The sequence below is a fragment of the Scatophagus argus genome, chromosome 2 (genome assembly GCF_020382885.2).
Source record: "Scatophagus argus isolate fScaArg1 chromosome 2, fScaArg1.pri, whole genome shotgun sequence".
Lineage (NCBI taxonomy): Eukaryota > Metazoa > Chordata > Actinopteri > Scatophagidae > Scatophagus > Scatophagus argus.
The window spans coordinates 7,407,367-7,428,635 of NC_058494.1; the positions used below are offsets into that span (position 1 = coordinate 7,407,367).

The following is a 21,269-nucleotide window of genomic DNA, read 5'->3' on the forward strand; positions in this document are numbered from 1 at the left end:
GTGGCGATATGTCAGACACTGTGAGTCTCTTTTGCATTGACGCAGTAGAAGAAGACAGCCTTCGGTTCCAGGAAGTTCAAGCTGATTGAAAGGCTCTGCGGTCGCTGCGTTATGTGTGTACAATATGAGATAATACGAATATGAAGTCTCTAGTCTTTATAATGGTATGATAGCCAGTTATAAAGTAGACCTCGCATTGCGAAATGCCTTTGTTTATTCAAAGTAGAGAACTTGGGCGCATAAACTCGACAGAAGAACTGTTCGCCAAGTATCCACATTTACAGGTTAGTTTCCAGAGAGATTGGCTAAATTTAGCTTGCTCAGCTAGCTGCCATCACCCGTTAACCATACTTTTCTGTTAAGTAATCACTTAATAAATAGATTGGAAGAAAATGTTAAACGACGTGGTAATACAGTTGCATTTGTGGTTTTGATGTTACGTCATGTATCCTAAAATAATTACATTTATAATAAAAAAAACTACTAAATGTGAAAGAAATGCGAATTAAAGAGACATGACAGCTCCCTTAGTAGAAAAATGAGAAATAGAAAAAGAAACTTTTATGACACAGATCTGGTGTTTGCAGGGATATAGAGATTTTAATTGTTTTTATGTATATATATAGTGAGTCTTTTCTTTAACCAGTTGAAAAATGCTTGTTGGGTTACCGTCTCCTCTATGACAGCTTTTCAAATTAAATTGTGCAGTCAAATAATAATAAGACCCCGAAGATGACAACTTTACATTCTGTAATAATATCTGTGAAGGGTCAGTTTGACATTTTTTAAAGTTATATATCTTTACTGATATGTCACAGGAAAATGGAAGAACATTTCGCTCCAAGCCACTTGTTGATGTCGACCCAAAGTGCCTCTTGTATGTACAGCAAAGAGAGTTTGCTGCAACAACACCAGCAGACAGTGAGTGAAGCCTCATTATTTACAGCTTATTGAAATATCCGCCTTTTAAATGCCCTCGAGCCACAATATGTGTTTTCTGAATAAGAAGTACTGGGAGCCAGATAGTACTCCAGGTTAATCATTCTGGATCATAATGATTACACATTCTTGTCTTATTACAGACTGTGTTTCAGTAATTGGATCTGATGATGCCACCACCTGCCATTTGGTTGTGTTGCGACACACAGGTAAACTTTTGTTCGTTAGATTTATGCTCTTGACTTTACTCTGCCTGTGTCCATATTTAGGAATGAAATTTTTAATGACTCCCTTGATTGAATTTTATTAGGAAGTGGAGCAGTTTGCCTTGCTCACTGTGACGGTTCCAGCACCTGGTCTGAAGTCCCAGTCATTGTGAAAGCTGTCATGTCACTGAGCAACGTCAGTAAGGAGGGCAGGTATGGAACACACAAACAAAAACATATAAGAGCACATCCTATTCAGATGTTCTACATTTTCTTTCCTTTGATTTTCCATTATGCAGACTTGAGCTCCACCTTGTCGGGGGATTTAACGATGAGTCAAAAACATCCCATAAACTCAGCCTTAATATACTAGGTATAGTCTTTTAAATTACCTTTTCTCTATCATGCTGTCACCATAATAGCTTTGGGCTTTGTAGCACTTAACTTTACTTCATTTTACAGCAGCATTCCAGAAACAGAAAGAGGATATTCATCTGGAAACATGTTGCATCACTGGTAACTTTAACACCTGTCTTGATTTGTTTAGAGTTATTTAGAAATATTATATTAAAAAATAATGACAGTAAAACCTGCCCAAGTGACTCTTCTGTTCTCTGTTTTTGTAGAAATTAATGATATTGTTGCCAGTGGAACTCATACGCCTGTAGTATATGGAATAGGTAAGTGCAGAATATGCTGCAGAGTGAGAGAGATGCGATGCTTTAATGGAATGTGACTTCTAATATATTGCATCTCTGTCTGTCTCTGCACAGGTGTAAATGTTAAGACAGGGGATGTGTTCCCTTCCTCATTCACTCATAAAGGACCTGCAGAGGAGCTTCGATCGGCAAGGACCTTCACTGGGGGACAGGTACTGCCATATATAAAATGCTGTTTTCTGTGTGTGAATACTGCCCATTTTGTGGCACAAAAATGTAACCAAAGGTTATAAGTTGATATTTCATGCAGAACATTCTCACCGTATGTTAAGTATTATGTGATTACATAGCACTCATTATGATAATAAATTCACGCAAATGTTAAATAGGATAAAAAGATGAAGCGATGATATTTTATATCCAAAAGGTCAACTTCACTGTAACATCGTATCGTTTTCAGTCCATTAACCAACACCATGACTCAAGAACAGAAGAGTTGACTGTATATTTCTTATTTGGTCAGATATTGAATTGGTGACGCTAATCTTGGGTGTCCACCTTAAAAATGTGGTGATTGTACAGAACTTCTATGCTGCTGGGTTGAAGATGCATATGAAGCCCGTGTGTTTTAGAATTTGTAGCTTCTTTGTTTTCTCTCAGAGTCAGCTTTACTGGCCAAGCATGTGAACACACACAAGGAACTGGACTCTGTTTTTTTGTTTCTCTCATTGAACTTACACATTAATGAACATATAGCAGTATGTTAGATTGGTATGTTAGATAAAGTCTTCTGGCAAAAACAAAATGAAATCTGCTTTCACCCCTCTATTATGCAATGGGGGGCTGTTTCCACTTTAAGTTCCTTCAAAGCCTTCACTACATATCTTATATAACCCTGGACAGACATTGATGTAAACTGCAACTTGAGTGGGACACGGAGGTATGATGATGAAAGATGAAAGATGAAAGTGACATATTTCGTCATTGGAGGGAACTCACTCCAATGAAATTCGTGCTCTGCATTTAACCCACCCAAGTGACGAAACTAAGAGGACATAATCTCATTGTTGGGTAAACAAAAAACAAAATCATTGCAAAGATTATTATTAAAATGAATGTTTTGTTGTCTCGCAGATGGCTGACATATATGACTCAAGTCGAGGACTGATTAAAATCGGGCCTTGCAAGTGGTCCCCAAATCTGGATATTGCCTTCTGGTTGTCACAAAGTGATGACACAATTTTAAAGGTAGCAGTCCTAAAAAAGTAATCTACTTCATCCTCTGTTATATTTTGCTGATGTTCATTTTTTACTCGAGGCTTCTGTTCTGCTTCAGACACTCAGAAAGTGAGTGTGAGGCAGCAGTCCAAAAAGTCACATAATGCAGACTCAGACTCTGGTATTTCTCTCTACAGTACCTGTCCACCTCTCCGATGGCTGAGCCTCCACACTTTGTCCGACACATAAAGTCCACCATCCAGTTCCTTTTAGAACACCCCAGCTCTGATAGCCTGTTCCCTGGTGGTCAGCCACAGCTCTACCACAGGACTGAGACGGGGGAGTGGGAGAGGAGTGTCTAGTCCTACTTCTCTCCCTCACTCAACCTTATCATGGAGCTTGACTGTTTTTGCCTCTGAGCTCAATGGAAACACTGTGACCCATCTACATATTGACCTTTTTTTTTTTTTTTTTAAATTCATCGTGTCTTAGCATGGATTTAACCCCTGACTTGGACCATGTGTATGTTTAGTGGCTCTCCTGCCTCATCTGGCTGGTCCAGTAGAGAGAGTAGAGGAAGTAAAGGTTGTTCTGTTCATACCTGCAACACTTAATATTTTCCACTCTCTTACACCATTTGTTATGTTGGTGATGTTTGACTGTTTTCATCTTTAGGAAATAATTAACATTGCTGTCTTACGTACGGTTATACGATCATACTTCTTTCTCATTTTTATGTTTTGGTTTTTTTTTAGCCCAATACCCACAACAACCTTTTTTTTTCATTTCCAACCTTGCATTCATTTAAATGCCTTTTTGTCAGTCAGTTAATGTTGCCAGCTACCTTGTACCGAGAAGTCAAACCTTAACTATCTCAACTAGGTTATGAAAAACAATGTATTTTCACATCTAAGAGGTATGAAATCAATCCAAAAACTTAGAAATATTTGGACAAAATATAGTTAATCCGCTAACACATGTAAAACCACATATGTGGCCCTTAAACATACAGCCTTGACTTACCGTTTAAGGAATAATTACAAGTGGGGAACTTGCTGCAACAACAATAAAGAATGTATTTATTTTGGCACTTTGCTTAAAACAGTAAAGAGAATACTAATTGTTAAACACTGCATTATTGTAAAAGCTGAGCACAGTTTATTTTCTTTACAAATGCACCTTCCCGAGGAGAGTGGAGTATGATAGTTCATCACAGACTCTACTGCTGTATACTTCGCTATGAATGAGTATGTTTTAGGAAACTGCATGTGTGAATGTGTATAGTAATCTTCTGCAAGAGATGGCATAGATCCTTGTCAACTGCAACCCAATATGATTTAACTAGTTTTGTCTTTTTTTTTTTGGAAACTGTTAAAAATGAAACCACAACATGCTGTGTAAGGCCTTTTCATCAGTTGTGTTACTCAGAAAGTTGCAAGGTCCTTAAAGCATTCAGTGCAACTTGTTACTGTAACATGCTGTATTTGTTGCTAAATAAATGTAAATGGTTAAATCTTGAGTTCAAAAATTGAGTTCAGTACTTAAGGGTAAATTTTTTTTCTATTAAAAATATGTCTCTCTATAAATATCTTCAATATATATTTTGCCTAACAGGGACCACTTCAATTCTGCTTCACTTCCAGTTCATCCCAAAGGTGTCGGATGGGGTTGAGGTCAGGGCTCTGTGTGGGCCAGTCAAGTTCTTCCACACCAAACTCATCCAACATGTCTTTATGGACTTTCCTTTGTGCACTGGGACACAGTCATGCTGGAATAGAAAATGGCTTCCCCAAAGTGTTGCCACAAGCAGCATTAAGACTTCCCTTCACTGAAAGTAAGGGGCTGAGCCCAACCCCTGAAAAGCAGTCCCATAAATACGTCCGTCTGGATACTTTTGTCTGTATAGTGTATCCTGGCCACAATTAAAATGTTCACTACGTGTAACGAAACACTGTCAGCAGAAAAAAATCTCTGATCTCTTGAACCCCTATGGTTGATGCATCAATAAAAGCCACCTCTTCAGTGATAAGACCAAACCAGCTCAGGTCAGACTGACACGCTGCACTCAGGCTTCCTCAGGGCACTCGGTCAGGCTGAATTGGTTGCTCGGGGTGTCCAGAACTTTGCTCCGCCCTTCTGTAGCCTCTAGTGCTTCTTTACGTAAAGGGGGCGTGGTCACAATACGGCCCGTGCTGGCTGGCCGGTGGCTCACTGTCAGTTCTGCGCCGGTTGTCGGATGGTGCACGATAAAGAAGTACTTCATCTGAGATTATATTACTTTATTATGTTAATTGTGCGAAAACATACACACTCTATGGTTAGCAAGACCTTATGAACGTTTTCCATCGAAAACCGGAAGGAAATGTACAGTATTTGCGATGCCGCGGATATCTCCAGACAGATGACACCAAAGAGATGATGTAATTTACCGGTAACACTAATTTGTCACATTTAAACTCACACATTAAGCTAAGTGTTTTATTTTTTGCTAACATCTTATTAAATTCTGGTCGATACTCATTGTACAATAATGCGAAAGGCGTTTTTGAGACATGCGCGTCGGTTTCCGTGGGTGACCAACGTTACACTGTATGGTTGTCTGTTCGCTGGAGGGGACTTCGTTCACCAGTGGTTTTCGCGGAGGGAGAAAATAAACTGGAGCCAGACACGGAACGTCGCCATGATTGCGTTCAGTTTCCATGGTAACTTCAATTTCTTCTGGATGCGGTTCCTGGAGCGGAGGTTTCCCGGGAAATCCCCCGGGATGGTGGTGAGAAAGCTTGTTCTGGACCAGACTGTAGCGGCGCCCCTGGCTACCAGCGTTTTCTACACAGGTCGGTGGCCAGTCGGACGGAATGGGCAACACAGCACAGCTCCCCGGGACACACCGGGAGTTAATGGTTAACTTCAAAACGGATCATATACCTGTCAATGTCTAACTTGACCCCAGTCATCTAAGCGTATCGTATAAAGATTCACAGCTGTTCACTGCCCTGTGAAACAAAGCTTGACTACCTGAGGCCACACGAAAGACATCACTTAGCAGATGGCATATTCTAGATAAGCAGAGAACGTGTAGTGTAGTGAAATTGAGTTAACCTTTATACTAGATCAAACATCACATCATCAGTATCAGTAGTAACGTAAACTTGAGGGATTAGTATTACACGTGGTAATTAGGCCTACAAATTGCTATAGTGATGAATGAATGCTCCCTTTGACATCCCACAGGGGAGAACAGGATTGGTTGTGACACTTCTCACTTTCATATGAATCCCTCAAAAAGTGCATTTGTTTACCCTTCATTCTTAGCCTTTTAAAGATAATAATTGTTTTACTGTAAATCCATTGTGTAAAATGAATATTGAATATTTACATTTTGACACAAAAAACACCAAAATGTCTTACTCCTGAAATCACCCTTAAGGTGACCTCTGGCACCACTTTCAATACCAACGATTTTTAACATGCCCTCTAGAGGGCGTAATCTGTTGAATGTGTCAACCAACCTACCGGTATGTGACAACCAGCCCAGTTCTCCTCTTACTACGGGTGAGCTGTCATTCAATAAACAAGCTGATGAAAAACAATTCTGATAATGTCCTGCAAGAGGATGTGTTGCAGTATTTGTACTCGCTTATAATACAACTGTAGAAAACCAAAACAATCGTGAAGTGCTTGTTTGTCACCCAGGTGTCAGCCTCTTGGAGGGCAAGGAGGACATCACGCAAGACTGGAGAGAAAAATTCCTGAATACATACAAAGTGAGTAGGAGCAGAGACAGGCTGTCACAGCGTGTTCTTCAAGTGGTGTCATCTGTTGTGACATTTAACTTGTACCTAAATCAAAACATATGGATTTTGAAGACAGTCCATGTATTGTATAGCCATAGTTCTGTGTATGCAATCAGATGATTTGTCATGTATTATGTGGTTTTGGGAAAGCTCTGCAGATTGCTGTTCTCTTTGTCACTCGAGGTTTTCTCCTTTTCATTTGGGGAAAACTACAAGTGATTTGTTTTCTTTCTCTTTGTCTGTTTCTGCAGACCGGGCTAATGTTCTGGCCATTCATGCAGGTAAATGTTAATACCTCCCATCCATATGTTTTTCATTGTTGACATTTGGGAACAATACATAGTGAAGAAAAGCTAAGGTCACAGGTCCACTCACTAATGATCTTTTAAAGACACCTCACAGCCTCATGATAAATCTGTTGCTTCTGCTTGAAGATTCTCTTAAAATTTGAAATTTTCCCACACTTCCATTAATGTAAACATCTGCTATGGTAGTATTAAAAGTGACCCAGTCTTGGTCTTTTTGCACAGTTATTAATATTAAAAGACAAGCCTGTGGAGCAGCCCTAAAATCAATATTTCACCTATTCCAAATATCATAACACACCATAAGTACAAAGCAAGGGTTAAATGTTGTAGATTCAATTCCATCGACTGACCCAGTTTTTTTAAAGAATAGAGTCTGTGTGTCTGTATTTCACAACTTGCTGAGGAGTTATGTCGTTTTAGAAGCTACCTCTCAAATAACAAATCTGAATTATTCACTGATATATAAACATGTACATTGAAAAAACGGTACATTGATAAAAATGTTTGTCTCTCTCAGTGTCTGAACTTTGCCTTGGTGCCTCTGTATGTGCGGACCACCTTCACTGGCTGCTGTGCCTTCATCTGGGCCACCTTCCTTTGCTTCTCACGTCAGAGCGGCGACGGCACTGCCGGTGCTGCTCTGGCGTGGATGTTCCCTTCTAAAGAGGACGAAGCAGAATCTGCAAAGCAGGGAGCCGACACTAAGGACAAGACAGATGCTCCCAAAGAGGCAACAGTAGCATCTAAACCTGCTCAGAACTGAGGTGTGTAGAAACAGTCGTTGTCATGGAGGGGGACAAGACGTCAACAGAAACAGAAGACAGCTGGTCCTGTGGTCAGCAGGGCTGTCTGTGGCCGATGTTGCGCCGGCGTCTGAGTTCAAAGTCTCATCACAACTAAGCTAAAAATGTGCGTCATGGTGACGTTGTCAGGTGCTTTTTTGAAACAGTTTCCATTATTTAATATTCATACAGCACGTCACCACAGTGGGAAAATATCATTGAGTCATACTTTTCTGTTCCGCAGTGAACTGTCGCCATGCTACATGTCACATCAGGTTTTGTTTTTTTTGGGGTTTTTTTTCTAAAGTTTAAAACAATTGATTCAACTGGACCATGCCTAACGATACGGGGAAGCTGGTGTGATGAGGAAGTGTAAGGTTGATGTTTTACTGTCCTCAGCTGTACATCCAAATGAAAACCTGGAATGTGTGTTCGAAGAATCATTTCCACAGTGTGGAGCGGCAGCTAGCACATTAGCTCCGGCTTTTTACTTGATGAAATGGAGCAAATTACTATACTTGCACATTGTCACTCTGTCATTAGCACAAGCGCATGGACCAGCGTATGGACCATTATTTGCAACTGCAACGATCCGATCTCTAAGGAGTAACAACCCGGAGATATGGCATAATTTCACAAACAGTATATTGTTTAAAGCACCAAAACACATATCTCAAAGTACAATTTTGAGTTCCATGTTTTCCATTATCCCTTTACATATCTATCAAGGTAATGATATACTACTGAAGTTTTATCTAGTAATGATTAATGGTGCTTGTCTCAAGCATCAGTGTACTTGAATGTGGAAATGTTGCCTGCCTGTGGTTGTAACTTATGTTAACGTGATTCTGTGGAGTGCTCTCTGTTGTCTCTCTTTGCACCAGGTCCTAATTTCTTAATACATTTGGGGTTTTTTTTATTTGACCTCTTAGTGCAGACATTTATAGGTTTCCTTGCCTGCAGTGATTCTTGAAATGTTTCATCAGACCTCTCTGCCAAGCACTTTTCTGGGGAGGGGGAGTTCTGCTCTGGACACAAGCTTACTGTTATTTCTGAATTTATTCTGTGTTAGTATGATTCAGATCTTATTGAAGGCAGCAACATCCACAGAGTGAACATATTCCTTGAAGGCGGTGAATTTAAAAGGAATTAGGGCAAACTTCTCTCTTCTATTTCACACAGATAATTAAAAAAAAAAAGAACTTTTCGCACACATATGCACATGTGGTGTCACCAAGAGATGTGGTGTCTATTTTTGTTTTTCTCATATGATTTATATAGGAGGCTGAATTGTACTTTGCAATTATGAATTCTAAAGTAGTGTTTGATCAGAAATTGTGTGATTATATCATTTGATCTGTTACGTAACTAAATTAATATTATGGATCACAGTAACACTACAGTGTCTGGATTGGGCTACAGAAGAACAATGTAACCCTGACAGCTCTGTTTCCTTTTATCAGACTAAGTAACAACATAATATCAATGTAGTGTTAGAGCATTTGTTTCTGACTATTATTTATATGTGCTATGCTGGAACTGAGAGGTGAAATCGATTACTAATTCAGTTGAAGGTCGGTTTGCTACTTTAACACAGTCTGAAATTTCTCAATTATCGTTTTGACTGGTTTCGATATCACTATTGATCAGTGCTGTTGACTATAATGTGTCGAAACAATGATTTTGCACACAGGTTGTACTAACTGGTGGAGATAAATAATATTTATTGTTGAATAAAGTAAAAACATCCCTTTGATTCACTGTGTGAGTGTTTACATGAGCATACAGCTGCGGAGTCAGAAATCAGTTACTAAAGTGTAGTGTAAGACGACCCTATTTTCGTCTTAGGTTGATCTGAGATGTCGCTCACACCTCTGATATTTTGCTATCAGTGTGTTTTGGATCAATCAGACACATTACTCACTCCTCTGTATTACTCATTGTTGAGAAGCAACAGAAGCTCTGTCTCCATCTCTTGTGGGAATATGTTGAGCACAACATGTACTTTGAAAGGCCTGCCAGCTGCTGCACGGCTGTTTTTCTGCAGCCCGTGTTTTCTGTTTTACTCACTTATACTTACTATCTCTACCTGCTTCCAAGCCTCCAAAAATGAAGCTTTAGGGAACGTATTAATAAAACTGTTTGTAGTTTGTAGCAGACTGCCAGGTTCAGTTTGTCTAATTTTGTCATAGACATCCAGATCCCTTTATTTGTAAACTTGACATCTAATCTTTGGTGTTTCTGTCTGCCTGCCAATAACGACCAGAGGTACACTTCAGAGGCTTTTAGGAGCTATTACCTCCTGCTATCTGTCACATCTCTTTATTACTAATAAATACACTGAATATATACCCAGACGGAGCCTTGGCATATTTAAATAGGCCAATACAGATTCTTGGAAAGACTGACAAATAAAAACTCCAGTGTAACTGTGTACCTATTGTTTGATTTTTAACGTCACCTCGGTGCCAGTGGGTGTCTCCCAAGTCTTCACATCCCTGCCCGCACTGCGCATGCTCCTCACATCCTCACCTCCATCCACACGTCGGGCTACTTGGAAGCTTGAATAAAGATGCTCAACGTCTCGGGTCGCTGGAGCCTTGTCACCGGGTGAACTGGAGTGATCTAGAGGGACGCACACAGAGGAGCCGTGTAACTTCAGCCCACAGACTCGTCGTATCGTGGTGTATGCGCGCGGGCACAGCACCGACATGGAGATGAAGAAATCTATTTCGGACACCGAGCGCGCGCTCAGGAGCTACGGCGCAGTGTCGGAAACTGCATGGACAACGGACAAAGGTGAGCGTCATGCATCAGAATATGATGTTGTTTCACCGCCCGGTCCTCAGTGATAGCACGATGTCTCCCACTCTGTCAAAACCCAGTGAGCAGGTAGCGCTGAAATGGTTAAAAGGTGACTCACAGAGGTTTGGGATGTATCAGTAGCGCCGTCGTGGCAATAATAGGCCTTTTAATTCCCCATGCATGCACACACTGGGTGTTGTGCGGTTTGTGAATGAATTTGAGCCAAGGAGTATATCACAAATACAGCAAGTGTAGAGTATTTGGCAAACTTGTGAGAGCTGGAGCAGCACAGCAGTTCTGTGTCACTACTTTGGTCTTCTGCTCTGCTCTGATTTTACATTTCCAATATTTCAGTTCATGGACACATGAGTAAAAGATGATCGTTTTTGAGGATCATTGTAAATTGGTATGTGTGTGTGTTGGGGAGGGGGGGCAGTTTCTGCACTATAATAGCAAGCAATTATATTGACACAATACCACAACACTACAGACTAGAGCCTCAAAGCTGTAAAAGCACCCCAGTGTCAGTAAAAAAAACAAAACAGTGTGACGTCTGTAAATTGCTATTTTTGTCATTCCACAGTTCAAAGCTATATTCATTTTACTCTGATATAAAACTGAGAAAAGCAGCAAATACTCACTTTGGAGAGGCTGGAATCGGAGAACATTTAGCATTTTGTTTGATGACATTGATCTCATGTTGATTGGCCTAGCAATTAATCATCTAATCGTTTCATCTCTGCCCAAATCACATCTTTAATTACGACCATAAAGCTGAGCAAAGTACAGTTTGGACATTATCAGCTGCAGAGCAGTCGTATTAGATGTTTCTGTTATTTTGCCCAAGTGATAAAGGCTGATGAATGACGCATATGCTGACGGAAACAACCAAGTGATAACATCCTTTAAGATGTGTTCTGGCTGGTTCCTCTGAGGATAACTCTTCACAGGAGAGCAGGGTGTGAAGAAACTTCCAGAATAAGTCAGAGAAGAAGAAGAAGAAGAAGAAGAAAATGCAGGGGATATTTTTAGACGCAGATCCAGCCATTGCTCTCTTTCTGTCTGTCTATCACAAACACAAACACACACACATTCCACCTGAAAACAAGACGCAGCAGAGCAAAGCCCCTCCAGGTTTATATTTCTAAAAGAAATACCGCCTGTGCTTATCTTGCATTTCTATTTTGTGTTCACCCCCTGTATGTTTTGTGCATGGAGATGTGGCGGTGGGGTGGGGGTGGGGTGGGGTCTTGGGGTCCGGAGGCAGCACCAGCGTGTGACTGCAGGATGTGTCAGGGGTGTCTACACTGGCTGTCAGATACAGATGCTGACATTTTCCTGTTGACAGGCCCCATGTGGCTGCTGCACCACGTACAGTCTAGGCTCACCAGGGCGTGTGCTCCTCATTAAATCATAATCTTGAATTATACCAATGAGCTCATTTGTTTTAATGAAAATGTGCGTGAGAAGGACACCAGTTTACACCTGCCTGTGTTGTGAAGAGCAGTGCTGCTTATGTTGGCCTGAAACAGCAGAGTTAACCTCACCTCTCTTTGGCGAACATGCTTTTAATTAGCGAGTGTCAGCGCTCTTCAGGCCTTGCGATGCTTTTAATGCTGAGTATGTGTGTGTGTGTGTATGTGTGAGCAGCTTGTTCAGATAAGAGAGAGCTGTTAAGACATTATTGAACTGGTGTTTTGCCATCAGTCGGGACTTTATGCAGCTTGGTCTTATTGATGGCAAGCACATGGCTATGAGTGACAGAGAGGAGTGTGCAAAGAAAAACAAGATGGAGAGAAAGAGGGAGATAAAGATTGGTGTGTTTTCTAACATGCTATAAACTTCGATTTTGGCGTCAGCATCTTTTGTCAGCAGACACGTTGGGTGATGATTCAATATCAGTGAGGCACAAACAAACCAGGGCCCTCCTGTGCAGACTTCTGTCTGCTGTGGTGAGTCAGCTCTGTCCATGAAATGTACCACAAACGCACACTGCAGTTTATGTAGCTGCAGGAGGACGAGGAGCTCATCCAGTCCTCTAATATTACAAGACTCACTGTGCATAAGTGACATGCGTCACATTTGACATCTCAGGATTCAAGGTGCAAATAGTTTATTCAGTCCTGTCAGCTTGTGGACAGTGTCTCCATAAGGGGTGATGTGTGTGTGTGTATGTGCCAAGATTTAAGCAGCCATGTATATATGATTCCATGCATCCTGACTTTTAGCCTTTGGGATACGTGCTGCCCCTGAAAGCTATTCTACATTTCCCATAATGCAACTTACATCATAATACATACATAATGCAGCAAACATCAACATCTTTCAAGCTCCACACCCTCAGTTTTGTGACACAAGTTTCCTGTTAAAAACTTCATTGCTCCCTTCATGATTTGGCATGCAGGCAGATGGGAATATTTGGAGAAAGACTACATTCTAATACATCACCACCCTCCTCAAATTCACATGGAATATATTTATATTGGCATATGGAGATCATACTGTTCCTTGTATGTTGTACGATGCTGGTAAAGCTTTTAAATGTCAGTTTGTTGTAAAAGCCACAGCATTTGCAGTGGTCAGTGCATTGATCGGTGCAGTACATGTTTGGTCAGTGTAGCAAGTGTTTAATGGCAGATATGGAGAGTGTGAAGTCAGTGGTTCAGTTCATGGAGGAATGACCCAATCAGCGAGAAGCCACAGCTTCTCATTGATGCGTCTCTGTATGAAGACTCAACAACCTTCTGCTTTGGTAGAAGATCTCAAATTGCCACATGCTGAAATCCTGCTTTTATCGTGTCAGCAGTGATAAGGCTTTTCAATGGAAAACAGTCATTTGTATGTCTGAATCACCGCTGTGACTACAAAATCTGAGCCACCTCGCTCGATTACACTTGCTGCTTTCTGTCCAAACATCACTTTACTGGATGATGTGAAGTGACCCGTCACAGGGAGAAGGAGGAATGAGTCTGCCAAGACGCTGACGCTACGAGAACATTTTTAAGGGTAAAAAGACAGAAATTAGGAATTTCTGGATGCGTTAATGTCTCAGCTGTCACTGAAAATCAGAGAAAAAAAATCTCTTTACCATGTCAGATGCTCCAGTTTCTCTCCTATCTTTTTTACTCCTCCTTATTCATTTGTTCTCTGTTTGTCATTTCTGCCTGCCAGGTCATTCAGACGTGTCCATGGCAGAGAGCACCATGGCTCCAGAGGAGATCGAGGTGGAGATGGCTCGTATCCAGCGTCTGCGAGAGGTCCTGGTGCGCCGGGAGTCAGAGCTGCGCTTCATGTGAGCTGCTAAATTGTCAATGTTTTGTGTTCCTGTAAGGCTACATATTAGACACATACTGTGACAAATCAGTCAGTACGGTTTCACAACAACTCCTGCTGCTGTCCTTGAGTGGAAGATGAGGTTTTCTGCGTTGCCATGACAGACAGGCCATGATGCACTGCACTGCACAGGTGTTGTCTCTTTGTGGTAGAAGTCGGTTCCCCCAAAGTCTGTCTGATAGTGAGGGAGCCAGCCCATTTGTTCCATTGATTATGCAGAGGGCTGGACATGCCAATAGCAGCTGAATGAGTCACCATGATGGACTTACTGGCTCCTCATCGACATTAGCTTGGCTCAGTGTTTGGGATGACTTACTTTATTTATTTCCTCTGTGTCTAAATCATCAGTCTTTCTCATCATCCCCATCATCTCACATGTGAAACTCAAATGTTCATTCGTGCCACTGGTTTACATACAGTGTGATCAAATAGGAATTCATATCCTGTCATTCACTGCTTGCATACTGTCAGATAAGATAAACCAGGCAGCTAAATTCACTATCGTATTCAGTGCCCAAGAACCTCAGGACATTCAGCTTCATACAGTATGGCAGTGTGAGAAATATTTAAGCAGCTGAAACCATCTTTTTTTTTGCTTGAAAAAATACTTAAATAATTAATTGATTATAACTCTGTAAAAAGCTCTAATACAAACTGGCGGTGCATGTAGACTTTGATGATACGACCGTGAGGCTGTAAATTTGTCAACCAACCAGAGATGTTGCAGTCATTTCTAATTAATGTCCCTTAAATATCTTTGGTTGTTTTAGACTGTAACAGGCAATGTTACAAATCACTGAGCAGGATGATTCAGTGAAATGATATACCTTGTTTTTAAAGTTATTATATTTTGACATTTCTGTCCAGTTACTCAGTTTAATTTCTAGGAATTTTACTACTACAATATATTGTTGTTGTGATATAATTACATATACCTGATAGAAAATTATATTTTTATCTATATCGCTCACTCCTTGTATATGCTCAATCAATGCTGAACAGTGAAGTTTTATTGTGCAGCCGAAAATATTTCTTGTTTTGTCACATTATCTTGTTGTTTTTGGCATAAGGTTTAGCTTTTTGTCACATACACGTAGCTTAAAAAAAGTAAATGAACCAAGAAAAACTGCGATACATTATGATAAAGTGTCGGATGTTGCACCTTAACACAATGGAACTGAAAGTGACTATACAAGCCGCTATTTATTTTCCTGTGTTGAAACTGTATCAGATTGTGTCTGCACTGTGACACAAAGAAGCGCACGGTGTGTTTTGTGGGTCATTACGCCCCTAACGTGTGCACTGTGATGCTCGAGGTGTCGGATGAAGCCGATACGCATCTCAGAGAGCTCACACAGTTGATAATGTTAGTTCACACGCCCACTGGAAAGGCTTCATTAGGCCGCCACGCTGCTTATTGCTTACGTCTCTGTTGTCAGGCTCTGTGTGATTCAAGACGGCTCATCAATACACCACACACACACACACACACACAAACTAGCAGATGGAGTGTCAGAGTGCAGAAGCTGCTGAAATCTACAGACGGCACTGAAAGAGTGAAAAACAAGACAGAAGAGGGGGAGAGGAAGGAGCTGAAGGGAGGGGTCGAGAGGGAGAAAGAAAGAGGAGGGAGGTGTAAAACGGAGCAACAGAGATAAATGCAGAGGGAGGAAGAGGAGGAGGCTATGGATGAGTCATCGGCCTGATCTATGACAGGGAGAAATAATTCTGTGGCTGCTGTCATGGCTCACAGAGAGGGGAAGGAGAGGGGAACATGTCGAGCCCCCATGGGCTCAGAGAGCAGTGTGAAGTTTTTAATAGCTGATTAATTGCTATAGTGATTTATTTGATTTATTTAATAGCCAAACATTCCCTTTCACTTGTGCATGCAATGAGGATTTGATGCTTTTCTATTTTTTATATTAATTGTAAATATCTTGGGTAATAAAATTTTGGGTAAAATAAGACAATCTGAATACCTCACATTGAGCTCCAAGAAACTGTTATGGGCATTTTAATTTTGGGCATGGGCATATGGGCATTTTATACAATATATTTAGTGAATTAGATTAGATTAACCCTTTAAGTCCTAGCACAGCTTTTCTATTTCAATTTATCTGCATCTCAAAGTCTCTAAAGTCTCTATTAGCTTCAAATTAGGATGTTTCTTAGGATGTTCTGCATATTTTTCTCATTTGGAATAACCACAATTATTTGAAAAGAATATTTGATGAATCAAATGTATGATAAATTCATGCATCATAAATTTTATTTATCAATCAATTGATAAATTTGTTTTTGTTATAAAATGCATTTTATTAGAATTGTGAAAGTGTCAAATACAAAATAGGGTGAAATCATCTTACCTTTCACTCGTAAGTGTGAAAAATATTATATATAATATTCAAGTTTAAAAAATCAATCTCTGTGCTTTTGAACACTGGCAGAATTTTTCACTTCATCAAAACATAAAATTGGCAGCTGACAGGACATTTCTAGTTCACTTTATGCATGATGCTTTTTTTTCCCCCATGGTTCACTGTTAACTCTGCCTAACATCATTTCAAGTGGAAGTGGAAGCAGCTAATAATATTTGTTGTTCTTCAATCTGATGGAAACCAGTGGTTTACTGTTTTCCTTCTCATTTTTTTCTAGGATGGATGACATTCAGCTCTGCAAAGACATCATGAGTTTGAAGCAGGAGCTGAGACAAATTGTCGCAGTACCAGGTACAGTTCAAACACATACACACACACACTCTCTCTCTGTCAACAATCAAGAAAACCAGCATTAAGCATATCAGGAAATAAACCACTCAGAATTGATCCTCTCTATGCAAACACTCCCTGTTTGGACTCCTGGCAGAAACTGTTTCATGACCCCAGCAGGCGTCGTGGTGATTTATAGAAGGTGCCGTTATACTAAACTGTGCAAGATTGATTGGAAGTCTCAGGGATGTGGTTGAATTATGGGAGATAATCATACACACACAAGCACCTATGTGTCATCACTGTGAAGGCAATACGAGCTGAGGGGAAGCTTTTCAGACAACATGTCTAAAGTGAATTTCAGAAAACACTCACTTTTACTCCCTGGATGTTTTTATGGTGTGTTTGTGCAGTATGGAGTCAAATATTCATTTAACTCCACAGTCCAGTGTGGTTTGTAACTGAAATACAACGAGAATGTGCAGAAATGATTCACTGACGTCAGCTGCAGCACACATAGGAACACATACACGAGGCTCTGCATACAGCGAACCTGGCAACAGCACTCAGTGCACACGTCATGTATTAGTGTGTGCGAGCAGGAGGGGCTGGTGTCGTGTTCAAGGACGCAAAGCAACAAAATACGTGGATGTTCATCAGCTGTTTTGGGAAACGAACCAGTGACTTGTCACTCACAGGGCGTTTTTCTTAACCACTTTCCAACCTTGCTGTGTATAGTGTGAGGCCAAAATAACAGAACTCTTTCCAGTGTAATACAATCTGACACAGCAGTCCTGCAGTAAATACTGCTGTTGGGAATCTCATGTTGGAATGAATGTTGTCAGAAAGACACTGATTTACCTTTGTGGACATTTTCTGATTTATGTTGTTAGTGGTGTTAATCTGACTCATGGCTGTAGACAAGACTTTAAATATACTGAGGTCAGGACCTCCCCCAGTGCAACCCAGTAATCCATCCCACTCAAAACAAAGAAAAGTTGACAAGACAAAACCGACCTTAAGCAATCTTATGCAACTTTTGCTAAATAGCAGTAACTGTGGCAACTGCTCACTCAAAAGCTGCCCCTTATTGACATTCCCATGAGCCACTGAGCCACTTCATTCCAGCAACATTGCTCATGTGACAAACAGACCCTGCTGTCCTCTGACACTGGGATTGCAGCCACCACCACCACCACCCACGCACCCACCCAGGATTGTTCTGCCCTGCAGAGGGGGGATACTGACTGCAGCTGCACCGCTCCACTTCATTTCCGGATAGGAGAAAGGAGCTGATGTTTGCAGTTGTTTTTCAACCCCGTTTTCCCTGACCAAGCCTAGATACCAGCTGTGTCAGACAGCCTATCTCTGCAGCTCTGTGTGTGTGTGTACTTTGTCTGGTTTGTTTATGTGTGTCTCTATCTGTGCTTCGGAGTGTGAAGGTTAGGAACATGAGATAAAGCAAAGAGGATGTTATGTTCATGGGTCTCTGACTGTGAATGCAAATTCCTTCACCAAATGAAAGAAAAAAACAGAACGCTCTAGCATTTACATAATTAAGTTAGTTGCCTTATTTGGTATAAATTATACATGAGGAGAGAATTAGGGGTCTGTTTGTGATGTGACTCTGTTTGAGAGCCAGCTGACTTTGCTGTAAGGTCAGTTTGTTAAGGTCGTCTGCAAGTAACTGAATGTGCGGAACCTGCATTTATGTTTCCTGTGAGGAAGTAAAACATTAAGGTTTCATCTGCTCTGCTTGTCCCTCTAGCTATCCATTTATTTATGTGTTTATAACACTGCCTTTCTTTAATTTTCCTTTTTTTTTTTCTCCAGAGAAAGAAAAAACCAAGAAGCAGAGGCAACGGGAAGAGGAGCTGATCCTGAAGATCCATAAGCTGGTGCAGAAAAGGGATTTCCTGGTTGATGATGCTGAGGTGGAGAGATTAAGGTAGAGTGCTCCCACATACAGGAACAGTTAATATCCGGGAGGACATCTGTGGGAGCTGACTGTCTGTTTGTTTACTCAGACAGTGTTGGTTTCTTGTGTTGATTTCTTCATCTGATAGACACAGGATGGTTGACAGTGGGAAGGAGACTCATTAGATTATATGTGTGAAGCAAATGAGAGCATGCCTGAAGACAGAGGACAGGGCCACTTCACCATCACAACACTGGCTACTGTGTGTGTGTGTGTGTGTGTGTGTGTGTGTGTGTGTGTGTGTGTGTGTGCGAGTAAGCTGAGTGACGACCATGCTAACATTAGCTAATCAGAACAAAATACACACCACACACACTCACAAAACAGCAGCATTAAGCAGATAAAATGTATTTGTACATTTAAACCGAAGAAGCACAGGTGTAACTCATAATAGTAGTTTATTTCTATTCAAGTGTCTCAGTAAGAAATGACAGTAGGCCAGAAATAAAGAAATGAGGTAATGGAAAAAGGCAGGAACTGCAGCTAGGCTAAGAGTGCTAGTCCTGCAAATCATGTGAATGTGTTCAAATGGCAGACTGTTTGACTGTATCTTGAACTCAGGGAGCGAGAGGAGGACAAGGAGATGGCAGAGTTCCTCAGACTGAAGCTGATGCCTCTAGAGAAGAAGCTCAAAGTCACACAAAGTGAGTGAAAAATCCAAAAATTCCCACACAGAGAGGGGCAGGGTCATTGCTCACTTCAACTTTCACAATGTGATCATCTCTTTTTTCCTCTCTTTTTATGGCAAGATCCTCCAAAGCCCAAGAGACAAATCCCAGAGCCGCCTCTCAACAAACCATCCATCACCAAGTCAGGAGTGGCCATCATTAAGGACTGCTGTGGAGCCACCCAGTGTGCCATTATGTAACTGACACAGACCTCTTCATGACCCCCTCCTCATGTCAGACACAACATGCTCAAGTCACATGACATGCCATATATCACTTCCTGTGACTCAGAGAACCTCTGTAAGCTGTGTTTTCCCTCAAAACTGTTCAGGAATGAAATTCATAAATGAGTTTTGGAAATGATCCCTAATCAGTTCTCGGAGGGAACCTTACAGTAAGGAGCTTCTGTGGGTGAGGACACTTGTCCACGGTGTACATGGGGGGAATGGGAATGGGAATTGTAAATAAAAGTCTGTTATTTATGTATCCTGTATGAGAATTAGATCGGGTCCATGCATCATGTAACATTACTTTATGATGTCTATGATCATGTGGTTGATAAACAGTGCACGCCTTTATAGAACTACAAGCACAATGTCCACAAAGTGAGGTGTAACTGCTGGGGTTCTCTGCCTGACAGGAAAAAGCATCTGTTGTTGTCTCATCATATTTGACCACGGGTATTTATTCTTCCATTTCAGCCTTTTATCACCAACCAGTGAACCTCACTGGTCACTTCCAGGAAACACTCTGTTCTTAGGGTGGGGCCAACACATGTGATACAAACAAACAATATGGCAGCATGACAGGTATATAAATTACTGGAGAGGAGCAGCAGCCAGTGGATGCTTTTGTGCTGGAGTCGAACAATATTCTTGTGTCCATCCTTTGGCCAGCGTGGCATTTTTATTCTCGATATGTGTCATTCAATGTTAACAAAAATGACAAAGAAATATTTGATTAAAGTGGACCCCACTGCAATGTTATTACAAAGGTTGGGTCATATTAGGCTGAATGCCTGTAAAGCATCTGTCTATTTGAAAAGACATCTGGCAACCTGTACATCAAAATTTTGAAAGTAATGTGAGACAGAATCTAAAATCATCTGTGTTCAAACATCAAACGTAGATATTACTTCACATCCAGGGAGCAGTCGCAAGAGCAGTTCCTTCATGTTAAAAAATGCATACACAAAGATGAACAGTGGCAATACGATGAAACCGATGATGGACATATACAGTGCTGTGTAAAAAGAAAAATACACAATAGTGTTCATCTTCTCAGGGAGTGGACAATGCAGGAAAAGTTCCCTGTTTGTTTTTAAATAAAACAAGCTAAGCATGGCCAGTTAAGTTTCTTTGAGATTGAACTGGCTGTGCTTTGCTTAACTAGCCAAACGCAATTCTGTTTTCCAACCTCACCCTGTGCAATAATGTCTATAATACACTCCAATTATTAAATTGAATCTTCTGTACATTTTTTGAAGGATAAAAATGTATTAAAGTGTCACTGACGAAACTTCAGACGAAGAAGAACTTTGAGATCATTTTCAGTAGCCAAACCCGTGTCCATTTCACTCTATAGAGGGTAACACTAACTGGCATGTAACCTCTTATGACCCACATTTGAAGGGTTAGGTTAGTTCCTGTTAAGGATTTTGTGACCTTCCATCATTATGGTTGACACCTGTATATGCCAGCACAAATCTTGAATTTTTTTTAAACATGGTGTTTTTCTTTGTTTATTTATTTATTGGTACACTATGCTTGATAGTTCCCCAGTGTCACCACATCACTTACATCATCTCAGCCAACAGCTACTGGGAATTATTGACTCTGGTATCATGACATCATTCATAGATATTATGGATA

General features: G+C 40.8%; 3 protein-coding genes across 4 annotated transcripts; all 3 read left to right on the top strand.

The window, feature by feature from the left end:
• The first annotated feature begins 17 nt into the window (after positions 1-17).
• On the top strand, positions 18-4,550 carry ntan1 (N-terminal asparagine amidase). The gene is made up of 10 exons (XM_046404618.1): positions 18-284; positions 819-921; positions 1,083-1,148; positions 1,250-1,358; positions 1,445-1,518; positions 1,608-1,661; positions 1,772-1,825; positions 1,919-2,016; positions 2,939-3,052; positions 3,220-4,550. The coding sequence occupies exons 1-10, from the start codon at positions 204-206 to the stop codon at positions 3,382-3,384; spliced, it is 918 nt and encodes a 305-aa protein (XP_046260574.1). The 5' UTR covers positions 18-203; the 3' UTR covers positions 3,385-4,550.
• A 640-nt stretch (positions 4,551-5,190) lies between these two features.
• On the top strand, positions 5,191-9,662 carry LOC124067399 (mpv17-like protein). The gene is made up of 4 exons (XM_046404726.1): positions 5,191-5,856; positions 6,716-6,786; positions 7,068-7,097; positions 7,642-9,662. Exons 1-4 carry the CDS (start codon positions 5,553-5,555, stop codon positions 7,885-7,887), a joined length of 651 nt encoding a protein of 216 aa, XP_046260682.1. The 5' UTR covers positions 5,191-5,552; the 3' UTR covers positions 7,888-9,662.
• Positions 9,663-10,316: 654 nt separating this feature from the next.
• bmerb1 (bMERB domain containing 1) lies at positions 10,317-21,217 on the top strand. 2 transcript variants are annotated; one of them, XM_046404703.1, is made up of 7 exons: positions 10,317-10,705; positions 13,883-14,003; positions 16,700-16,773; positions 18,586-18,700; positions 19,292-19,374; positions 19,480-19,594; positions 20,100-21,217. In XM_046404703.1, the coding sequence occupies exons 1-7, from the start codon at positions 10,618-10,620 to the stop codon at positions 20,176-20,178; spliced, it is 675 nt and encodes a 224-aa protein (XP_046260659.1). In that variant the 5' UTR covers positions 10,317-10,617; the 3' UTR covers positions 20,179-21,217. The 2 variants fall into 2 exon arrangements, with proteins under 2 accessions (XP_046260659.1, XP_046260668.1); XM_046404712.1 differs by having other exon boundaries at positions 10,320-10,705; positions 19,480-21,217.
• The last annotated feature ends 52 nt before the right edge of the window (positions 21,218-21,269 follow it).

Excerpts from the sequence above, each read along its gene's own strand:
- ntan1 (XM_046404618.1), top strand. The coding sequence starts at position 204 with ATGCCTTTGTTTATTCAAAGTAGAGAACTTGGGCGCATAAACTCGACA. Across the intron at positions 285-818 it reads CCAAGTATCCACATTTACAG|GAAAATGGAAGAACATTTCG; the intron begins GTTAGTTTCCAG and ends GATATGTCACAG. Across the intron at positions 922-1,082 it reads TGCAACAACACCAGCAGACA|ACTGTGTTTCAGTAATTGGA; the intron begins GTGAGTGAAGCC and ends GTCTTATTACAG.
- LOC124067399 (XM_046404726.1), top strand. The coding sequence starts at position 5,553 with ATGCGAAAGGCGTTTTTGAGACATGCGCGTCGGTTTCCGTGGGTGACC. Across the intron at positions 6,787-7,067 it reads AATTCCTGAATACATACAAA|ACCGGGCTAATGTTCTGGCC; the intron begins GTGAGTAGGAGC and ends CTGTTTCTGCAG. Across the intron at positions 7,098-7,641 it reads TGTTCTGGCCATTCATGCAG|TGTCTGAACTTTGCCTTGGT; the intron begins GTAAATGTTAAT and ends TGTCTCTCTCAG.
- bmerb1 (XM_046404703.1), top strand. The coding sequence starts at position 10,618 with ATGGAGATGAAGAAATCTATTTCGGACACCGAGCGCGCGCTCAGGAGC. Across the intron at positions 16,774-18,585 it reads ACAAATTGTCGCAGTACCAG|AGAAAGAAAAAACCAAGAAG; the intron begins GTACAGTTCAAA and ends TTTTTTCTCCAG. Across the intron at positions 19,595-20,099 it reads GCCACCCAGTGTGCCATTAT|CCTTTTATCACCAACCAGTG; the intron begins GTAACTGACACA and ends CTTCCATTTCAG.